Source organism: Brassica oleracea, chromosome C4 (genome assembly GCF_000695525.1).
Source record: "Brassica oleracea var. oleracea cultivar TO1000 chromosome C4, BOL, whole genome shotgun sequence".
In the NCBI taxonomy this organism is placed as follows: domain Eukaryota; kingdom Viridiplantae; phylum Streptophyta; class Magnoliopsida; order Brassicales; family Brassicaceae; genus Brassica; species Brassica oleracea.
In genome coordinates, this window is record NC_027751.1 from 25,237,103 (window position 1) to 25,248,315 (window position 11,213).

The 11,213-nt window shown below is 37.8% G+C and overlaps 1 protein-coding gene across 1 annotated transcript; it reads left to right on the top strand.

The window, feature by feature from the left end:
• The first annotated feature begins 4,625 nt into the window (after positions 1 to 4,625).
• LOC106336637 (protein ASPARTIC PROTEASE IN GUARD CELL 2-like) lies at positions 4,626 to 6,394 on the top strand. Its single transcript, XM_013775527.1, has one exon. The coding sequence runs from the start codon at positions 4,693 to 4,695 to the stop codon at positions 6,142 to 6,144; it is 1,452 nt and encodes a 483-aa protein (XP_013630981.1). The 5' UTR covers positions 4,626 to 4,692; the 3' UTR covers positions 6,145 to 6,394.
• The last annotated feature ends 4,819 nt before the right edge of the window (positions 6,395 to 11,213 follow it).

Consider the following 11,213-nt stretch of genomic DNA (forward strand, 5'->3'; position numbering starts at 1 on the left):
CCCACCCACCCAAAACATTTACTTATTAGTTGCTTGGCACAGTTAAAGCTTTTTATGTTGTCCTCTGGATAGTTACTAGTTACCACTTACCACTCGAAATTATATTCTAGGGTTCTCTTTTTTTTTGTGCAACAATTCTAGGGTTCTCTTGCTGATAAATAACATAAGCAATGCTAGTGTCTTTTGCATCATATTATTAACTATGATGGTTGTCTACATTCTCTAACTAGTTGATAAACATGGATCAGATGTCTTATCAAAAACATGGATCAGATGAGAAAAGACGATTTATTTCATTGAAAACTTTTAAAAGCAGTTATTTGCCCAACTTCTTTATGTAAATTGTAAATAGTGCAATAATGTTGTACGGCCGAATCCTTTCAAAGCAGCGAGGAGATTTGAAAGAATCGAATTTCATCACCAAATATGAGATTAAAGAGTAAAATATAACAATATTGGAAAAGGCAAGAGGTTGAAATTACCATATAATTTATTCAAAGGAATAAAAATAATTTTCACAGTGATTCTTATTCTGCATGGGATTTCATTCCATATCAACAATGTCCTAATTGCAACGTCATTTGTAGTTGCGTTCTTTTTCGTTGAAAACTTGAATACTTTTTTAAGTCAGTGGCTAATTTGATTAGCTGCGACGGATATTCTCTCTAGTTGTAAATATTTAAGCACAAAAAGGTGGAATAGCAAACTAAATAAATAGGATTAGGAATATATGATCGTTCAAAGTGAATGTGAACCCATGGATGGGAATAAATAACTATACATTAGTTAATTACTAACTTTTAATTAAAAATTGATTAATGCATGTAGTGGAATCCATTACACAACATTAATTTATTTGTGTTTATTCTTCTTGGTTACTGTTGTACTCCATTTGATAATATAGTTAGTCACTTGTTTAGTCATAGTCGCCACTCACCACGTAATTAAACAAGAATAAACGAATATTCTTTATTTTGTATAATCATATATTGAATTAATCAACGGTACTCATTTGTTATAAAAGAAAAGTTTGTGGAAAATACCATCATGGTTATTAATTATGTTAAATAATGTAACTTGTTTAACCTTAAAATGATTGTTTGGCATGGGTTGAAATCCGGTAGATAAAGAAAGATTTGATTCCAACGTCGTATATAACTCAAACAAAAATAGTTTAACTTTCAACTTTATACATTTATAGTGATTGTAAATTATTTTGTACGTTTTCACTATTTGACCGTACACCACATATCTTGTCTTCCATAATGTTTATATCGATAAAATATACATAATATCAGAAATGTGTACAGTTATATATATATAATAAAAACTTATTTATATACACATATTGCTTTCGTTTGCCTTTGGGTGGAGCCTAATCAAGAGCATTTTAGGGGTAAAAGTTTCACGAACCCGTAGCATAGGTCTTGTTAGACAATAAACAATGTAAAATATATAGCATATATTATTCGGCACTCATGTTGTATCTATATTAATATGTCTTCCAAGTATCTGTATTGATATTAGTACTCTATTTTTTGTTTGTTTAAATCATCCATTTTAAGTTATACCAAAAATGACTCTTCACTTCTCTCAGAGGGTAAGGAGTCTAAGAACTCTAACCCCTTTAACGATCAAGATTAACTCCGATATTGTAACATCCCGAGTAGTGATATGTGAAAAGGCTGAAGAGAATTGATTTGGCTACCTATGTCACCAAAGTTGACTTACATTTTTCCGGAGCACATCCTGAAAGAACTCCAGAGTTAAGCGTGCTTGAGCTGGAGTAGTGGAAGGATGAGTGACCTATCGGGAAGTGATTCGCGATAGCGTGCGAGTGAGGCCAAAGCACGGGAAAAGGTCGGGTGGTGATTGCAGGGTCAGTAAACAATGATTTCGAGCCTTGGAAAAATTAACGGACCGACCGTCGGACAGGATAGGGTCCACGGGCCGAGAGAGCGGGCGTGGGTGGCCCATTAGTTGTGGGCGGTCGGGGCGTTACAAGTGGTATCAGAGCTGGTTAGCCATCTCAGTTCTGACCTGAGAGGCGTCTTGAAACCTGTCGTGGGCCGCAACGAGGACATTGCGTTCTTTGAGAGGGGGTGAATTGTAACATCCCGAGTTGTGATATGTGAAAAGACTTAAGAGAATTGATTTGGCTACCTATGTCACCAAAGTTGACTTACCTTTTTCCGGAGCACATCCTGAAAGAACTCCAGAGTTAAGCGTGCTTGAGCTGGAGTAGTGGAAGGATGAATGACCTATCGGGAAGTGATTCGCGATAGCGTGCGAGTGAGGCCAAAGCACGGGAAAAGGTCGGGTGGTGATTGCAGGGTCAGTACACAATGATTTCGAACCTTGGAAAAATTAACGGACCGACCGTCGGACAGGATGGGGTCCACGGGCCGAGAGAGCAGGCGTGGGTGGCCCATTAGTTATTGGCGGTCGGGGCGTTACAGATATAGTATAAATTACTCTCTAGTCAATAACATCATGCAGCAAGATTATCATATTTTGCAAGTACCACATAAAATACTGACAACTAAAGACCGTGCACATTGTATTTCAAATTATCAAACGGAGTTAATTAGTACGTACATATGTGTGTGTGTGTGTAGACTCTATGGAAGAGTATGTGGATCTGTTTGAATCTGGCTCTCACATGTAAATGAACAAGTTCCATTTTATGTGGAGGATACGATCACTACATAATGTAGGACGGTACACATCTATGATTTTTTGTACTCTATATTGTTTGTGGATCTAATAAGACTATGACCGAGATCTGTTATATATATATGGATTGGTACCAGTATAAACGTCGTTTCACATGAGCAAACAAGAAAATGATATGATAAGATTAATAGTTGAATCATACAAACTTTCCAAATATGAAAAAGTGGGACTTTCGCATTACACATCAAAAAGAATTCAAATGCTGTAATCATATCATTCGCACACTCTTTGGCTCTTCCTCTTCGTTCTCACAACCTGAGGTGGAGTCACGCAGATTGTCAATTATTCAGGGGTATTTTAGTAACTGTTTATAAGAAATACCGTCCGTACATATAGAAAAGATGAACGGGGTCGCTTTCGACCTAATTCACACTCCCACTTAACCGTTAGGTCAAGCTCCCATCTGGGAGAATCTTTTTGAGATCCATTATCAAGAATTTTAAAAGAGTCTGTGCTTTTATTTCAGCTAATCAGTGTTAAATGTACATCATTACTTCGAAGGTGATTGATCAATTTATTTTATAATTGCAAATGGAAAGTAAAGAACAGCCAAAAGACAAACCCATATACAGATTTGATTTATAACATTAGTTTATTATACTGTAAAAGAGATTGTGTAATTTGGGGTGATGAATGGAATGATAAAATGTAATGTCAGATTGATGTAAAAAAGGGTAAACTAATAATATAAGAGAAGAGGGGACCATGAAAATAGATGTATCACATGATCTTTCTCTGGCTCTCTGAATATGGGCCTCAATATCTCTTCCTCCCCATTATTTGTGCCTGCAAAATCTTCTGATTCTGGATAAATCTTAACTCTTTTGTCTAAATGTTTCTGGAATTAATACAGCAGCTAACAATCAAAGAATGAATGTTTGGATGATCTAAAATATATTTCTTCTAAGCATATAACTAAATTGCTAGTTTGTAATAGGGAATTCCAAGTAACAATCTGGTTAATTAATTTTCTGAACACATGTATTAATGTGAAAAAGGGTGGCAATTATTGAGAGAGGTAAGGGACCAAGGGAGGATGAGTTCTATAGGCTAAGGACTCAATAAATGGAAATTAAAGAGATGACTAAATTATGGGTGGTTAATTCATAGAGTAGAGTAGATCAGTAGACAATGGCCTTCCCCGTTCCTAGTTGTTCCTTTATTTCCATTTCTGAAGGGCTTTTTAATTTGTTTTGCAACATTATAGTTTTACTTTTAAATTGAAAACCAAAATGTAGCACCTACTCTTCCTTCCACGTTGTTATCAAAGAAGTCTCAAATATGTTCTTCAAAATCTAATAACCATAAAATCTGAAATATGGAATTACTTCTTCCGTCCGCTTGTCTCCAAATTCTTACTAACAATGGGCTACAAGAGGCTTTTGAGACGAGCTAACATCTTTCAGGTTTTCATTTTGAAATTTGAATTATTGAATGCTTTAATTCAGAGATTTTCTTAAATACCTCTATACATTTTGGTTGGGCTATGAAACCCATCTATGGCAATAAACATGGGCTTAGTTCTCAGTAAAAAAAGTACCAAAAATACTAAGAAAAATGAAAATTTATTTTGGGCCATGAAACCCATCTAGGGTGATAAACATAGGCCTGGTTCTCAATAAGCAGATAAGGTTTCCACTAACACTTGAATTCAGATTACTGGACTGAAAGTTCAATTTCAAGACTCACACACAACTAAATTAATTTTATCTCAAATTGATTTTTTAATTTTATTAATGGGGTTCGTTAGGTGGAAATGTGAATAAAAAGTCAATAATTTCGTAATGATGATTTTACTTTGTATATAAAAATTAAAAGAAAAAAATAAAGTCGATCCATAATTAAAGTAAAGTAAGCTTTCACACACGAGCTTCCTTTGCCTTTATATGCTTTGTAGTAGACAACCTAAACTCTATACAGATCCCTGTGACAATACTTATAATTTTAAAACTTCCGATGGGAGGAAAAGTCCAAAACACCCTCATCTTCTCCGTCACTGTTCTCTTCATCTCCTTCTCCTCCGCCGCTTCTTCCTCCCAATACAACACCCTCGTCGTCAACACTCTCCCTTCTTCTCCAATCCTCTCATCTCCCGAGTCCGAATCATTGACCACTGTATCCCAATCCACAACTTCATTCTCACTCCACCTATCACACATCGATGCAATCTCCTCCTTCTCCGACGCATCACCGGCGGAGCTCTTCAACCTCCGTCTCAAAAGAGACTCTATCCGCGTCGAGTCCTTGACCAGCCTCGCCGCCGTCTCTTCCCGCCGGAATGTTACGAGAAGAGCTCCACGCTCCGCCGGTGGGTTCAGCGGCGCTGTTATCTCCGGTCTCTCGCAAGGAAGCGGAGAGTATTTCATGAGGCTAGGCGTCGGGACTCCGGCGACGAACATGTACATGGTCCTCGACACGGGAAGCGACGTCGTTTGGCTGCAATGCGCTCCTTGCAAAGTGTGTTACAACCAATCCGACGCGATCTTCGACCCGTCTAAATCCAAAACGTTCGCCACCGTCCCCTGTGGTTCTCGTCTCTGTCGGAGATTAGACGACTCGACGGAATGTTTCAGACAGCGAAGCAAGCGTTGTCTCTATCAAGTCTCGTACGGTGACGGATCTTTCACGGTAGGAGATTTCTCGACCGAAACGCTGACGTTTAAGGGAGCACGTGTCGATCACGTGGCGGTAGGATGCGGTCACGATAACGAAGGCTTGTTCGTGGGCGCGGCTGGGCTGTTGGGCCTGGGCCGCGGAGGGTTATCTTTCCCGTCGCAGACGAAAAACCGTTATAACGGTAAATTCTCTTACTGTTTGGTGGACCGAACGAGTTCCGGTTCCGCTTATAAACCGCCGTCGACCATCGTCTTCGGAAACGACGCCGTTCCGAAAACTTCCGTTTTCACGCCGCTGCTGACGAACCCGAAGCTCGACACGTTCTACTACTTGCAGCTTCTTGGAATCAGCGTCGGCGGTTCGCGCGTCCGCGGCGTTTCGGAGTCGCAGTTTAAGCTCGACGCCACCGGGAACGGCGGAGTTATCATCGACTCCGGCACTTCCGTTACTCGGCTGACTCAATCCGCTTACGTGGCGCTTAGAGACGCGTTTCGTCTCGGTGCGAAGAGTTTGAAACGCGCTCCGTCGTACTCTCTGTTCGACACGTGTTTTGATCTCTCCGGGATGTCGACGGTGAAAGTCCCGACGGTGGTGTTTCATTTCGGCGGCGGAGAGGTTTCGCTTCCGGCGAGTAACTATCTGATTCCGGTGAACACTCAAGGACGGTTCTGTTTCGCGTTCGCCGGAACGATGGGGAGTTTGTCGATCATTGGGAACATACAGCAACAAGGTTTCCGGGTCGCTTATGACTTAACCGGGTCACGGGTCGGGTTTTTGCCTCGCGCGTGTTAGATTGACTGATTTATTACCAAACTCTTCATGGGTGTGAAAGCACTTTATCTTTTTTTTTTTGTAACACTATGAAAGCACTTTATCTATATTGTCATTATCAGTGATTTATCATACTACTCATTTAACTCATTGTTAATGGAGATCCCGAGATGGAGATTTTTATTTCTATATGGTTTAGATACAGTTTAAAATTGTACTACTTCTTTACTCTCAAGTCAAAGAGAAGTAAATCTTAAATGTATTGTTTTTATTCGAGTGTCTTTAATAAAAGTGAAATTATTGGTAACGCACTAGCTAGTTTTTTTTTAAAAAAAGCATTGACTGACAAGTGGTCATTCGCTATTAGCACTTGGTCATTCATCCAAAATGTACACTCTTGTGAAAGTTATTTGCACTATCTTTACAAGTTTGCTCAGTTATGTCAACCACTACACTAGCTCACTCGGATTTTTACTACATATCTAACTTACATAATTTCATATAGACCACTAAGTTTGTTACTACCAAATAGTTTCAAAATTAAATTCCATGAATTTCCTTCATAATCTTGATTACCATTAGACAAAACATATTTGGATAACTAGCTATTTTTATCGTTATTATTGTGCGTAATTCATCCTTATATGCATTTTTGTGCGAAACGTATGGTTCGGTGCATCTGGATATGGTGTTGACATACACTTTTTGTTTTCTCTCTATGTGAGTGAGAGAGAGTATAGAGTTGTTACAGTTCTTGGACTGAAGCAAAATAATTTCCTCAGTAAGCAACAAATCAATAATAATGACTAGTAATCCAAGTTGAGATATCAATTATAAAAAAAAACATCCTCGATGAGGATACAGAGACAAAGTGCGGCACATGGACCCATATGGTCAGAATAATGCAGCCACCGAACGAGCCACCAGTTTTATACTCATTTTCGTTCCCGCTGTTTCCTCCGCAAACATCTCCTCTTTCTCAATCACTTGCGCTTTTAGTGGAGATGTGATGAGTCATTTCTATTCTGGCGGTTCTACGAAGTCATTTTTTTTTTTGTTTGTCAACCTAAAAAGGCACTAATTTATTAGATAACTAGCCATCAACTTTCAGAGATGAAAGTGATGCCGTAAAAAATAAAATCTATAGCCAGCATATCATCTCTCTTATAAAAAGTTATATTAACCATGATATTATAAAAAGTGTTGTTTTTTGAATTGTAGATGTTAGTTTGTAATTTAATTTATATTTCAACATTATCCTTCTGGGTATTAAAAACAGCTTTAAAACGTTCATATAGATATTAAAATCGAAAATGTTTAGATATTAAAATAGACGACAACTTTCCCTAACAAGATGACAATTTGCATTTCCGAGTTATTCGAGGACAAATGTCTCGTTACATATTAGAAAAATGACTCAAAGTCCAGGAATCTATGCCATATTTGCACGTGACATATCGGACAAAGGAAGAAAATATGTCCCCAATCACTCAAATATCTCATCTATTTCTTAACTTTGTTTATTTTGTCAACGAAATGTTGTAATACAGCCCATAAAAACAAAAGACACATAACAAACACAAAGGCCCATAAAATATCAGTTAACCAGTGGCAACGCAAACTAAAAATGTTTCTAGTTAGTAGTCATTCTTTGATCATGTAAGGCCTTAAACTTGGTTCTCTAATACAAATAGGAGTTAAAAAGCTAATGACTTTTGGATATATAATCATATCCTGCAGTGATTGATCTCTATTAACTCATATAGAAACAGTTGTTAAGTCTCAGATTCTTTGAAGCTTTTTCTTTTCTCAGACCAAATCCCAACATGGAAGAAGATTGTACAAATGATATGTTCTATTCGAAAAAGTAATGGTGATACGAGAACGTCAGGGTGGCCTAGCGGTAGTACTGAATGTTTCTCACACACGACTACCCGAGGTCGCCAGTTCGATACTCAGGGACAGCGGGGTGGTACTGGGTTAGCTAAAAAATCCCTACGGGGATTTCTGGCGAGGTGGCCTTTCGGGGTGAGTCCAGTCACTATAAAAAGTTCAACCTATACAGTTTTGAGAACGTCAGGTGGTCTAGCGGCAGTACTAAATGTTTCTCACACACGACTACCCGAGGTCGCCAGTTCGATACTCAGGGACAGCGGGGTGGTACTGGGTTAGCTAAAAAATCCCTACGGGGATTTCTGGCGAGGTGGCCTTTCGGGGTGAGTCCAGTCACTATAAAAAGTTTAACCTATACAGTTTGAGAACGTCAGGTGGCCTAACGGTAGTACTGAATGTTTCTCACACACGACTACCCGAGGTCGCCAGTTCGACACTCGGGGAAAGCGGGGTGGTACTGGGTTAGCTAAAAAATCCCTACGGGGATTTCTGGCGAGGTGGCCTTTCGGGGTGAGTCCAGTCACTATAAAAAGTTCAACCTATATAGTTTGAGAACGTCAGGTGGCCTAGCGGCAGTACTGAATGTTTCTCACACACGACTACCCGAGGTCGCCAGTTCGACACTCGGGGAAAGCGGGGTGGTACTGGGTTAGCTAAAAAATCCCTACGGGGATTTCTGGCGAGGTGGCCTTTCGGGGTGAGTACAGTCACTATAAAAAGTTCAACCTATACAGTTTAACCAAGTGGTGGTAGCCTAGTGGCAATCTCTTGGGGCTTGGTGTGTACCCACATCAGTCCTGGGTTCGATTCTCCTTGGGAACTAAATTATCACTACTTGGCCAGTCTGGGCTTGGGCTTCGGTCCAAGTGGTTTACATGGTGGACCATAACAGATGATTGGTCTACCCTCTGGCATTAGTCGGAAGGTATTCCAAACTCGGGTCAGGCAGTGTGGTACGCTTTCGAGCTAGTCCACTCTGTAGCACTAAGTGCGTTCCTCCCGGGGCCGACTGGATCAGCCGATAGGGTTTATCGAAAAAAAAAAAAAAAAAGAAATGGTGATACCTTGATCGTTGTTGTTCGCTTTTTCATTTACGTGGTGGTGTCTTTAAAGATGATCACTATCATTTGATCAACTAGGGGCATAGCCTCGACGTAACCGCATAGTCAGATACGGATGCATTATACTTTCGTGTATCGGATTTTGTCGTTTTCTTCTCAACTTTTATTTTTTCGTGTTGTCTATAATGGTGATGAATGAAACATTGAAAATTTCACAGCTTGATTAAGTTGATATAAGAATGACTGGTAAATTCATATGTGTTAATATTTTCATATCTTATCTTCGTAATGATTTGATCTACCATTAGCATTTTTAGCGCTTTCATGTTCAAAAGCCGAGGTTTATGAAGTTGGTTAGTAATTACTTAGGTAGTTGTTAGTATATAAATCAAATAGAGTAAGGAAAAAAATATAAAATTTGGATTTAAAATTTTAACAATTGATTCGAACAATAAATTAAGTTATTTTCTTATTTTACCCAAAATTAATTTCGAAAATATAGAATTGTAATAAACTGTTTAAAAAAAAAATAATAACTCTAGAAATTTATAAAATTATATAGTTACAAAATTATTTATTTTTAGAATTTTATTAGACTTTGTTAAAAATGATTTGTGGTGGACAAAAAAGTCTGAAATGATCAACCAAGAAATAGAATTTAGTATAGTTTTATGGTCCAATATAATGATTAAGTAAAAAAAAGGTTTTAATTGCAATTCTACAAATATTTGAAGGTGAAGCTGTTTTTTCTATGGTCTTAGATTCGTCAAGATTTGTATTTTGATAGGATTTAAGTGGGCTACTAAAGTATGGTTATTTTATGTGTTTCATGTTGTGTATAATTTTTGTCCTTGTAGTAGAGTAGTCTAATTTGTGGTGTTTATTTTCTGTTGTTTTATTCTAAACTAATATTTATTATCCCAAACCTATTTTTTATTAGTTGGTAATTTATAATTAACTGTTACTTGTGTTTTAAATCAAACATTTAAAATAAAATAAAATAAAACATAAATTGTAATGAAAATTACATTGGAGAATTTGTTTTTTTTGGGTCCTTAATGGCCTTAAAATTAAGGATTGAGAAAGCTGCAATTGGAAGTAAATTAATAAGAAAGGAAGGAGAATACATGAATAGAAAGAAAGATGAGGTTTTGATCAAAAAAAAAAAAAAAGAAAAAAGAAAGATGAGGTAACCCAGAGGAATATGCAAAAACATCACTGAATGAGAAATTTCTTCAAACACTTGTTTCCTTGCAGACATAATCTCTCTGTATTGGCCTAATCGGTGAAGGACGCCTTCAGTTATAAGAGAAATAAGGTTAGTGACTTGTGAAGAAATAACATAAAATCCCTGCATTCCAGATGAAGAGTGTGACATAGATAAAAAAGAACACCTAATTGATGCTTCACGATGTTGTGCATCCTGCCGCAAAAATGAACTACATGCATCCCTAGAAACAGCTTTCGGCAGTCCGCTCCTTTGGGTCCCTGGACGTAGCTCTTGCTGTTGGAGTCCGATCACATTTTCGTTCAAGAGAGCGTTTTCGATCATGCTCTCTTTCATCTTCTCTTGCCTTATGGATGGTATATCCTTGATAATATTCAAAGAGTTACATAGGCTTTCCATAAACTACTTCACATTCCGCTTAAAGAGAAAGGTAACTGAACCTCATTTCCACTGTTGGTAATACCAACCCTACAATTACATGTGTTAAAATGGATTAAAAGGTTGTGATAAAAACACTATAATCTATATTATAAACAGAGATTATAACATGGCTTACTCAACAATTATCTACCTTATCTTTTTGAGTCCATTTATTTGACACACTTTTCAGTCAACAAATGTCTTTCATCAGACTCAAGTGTAGTAATCCTTTCATACGTTGCTACTTCTCAATCTCAACTTTGGCCCACTGCTATCGGGTTGGGATTTATTAAATCCATGTCCAACTCTATATTGTTTGATTAGTATGATATTGTCTACTTTGGGCCTTAGGCAAGTCTGCATGGTTTTATTTTTGGTTTTCATCCCAAAAGGCATCGTACTAATTAGAGTTGGACATCTCTTTATATATTAGACATTCCTTCGTCTAATATCCAATGTGAGACTTTGTTTGATATTTCACATTCCCC

Excerpts from the sequence above, each read along its gene's own strand:
- LOC106336637 (XM_013775527.1), top strand. The coding sequence starts at position 4,693 with ATGGGAGGAAAAGTCCAAAACACCCTCATCTTCTCCGTCACTGTTCTC.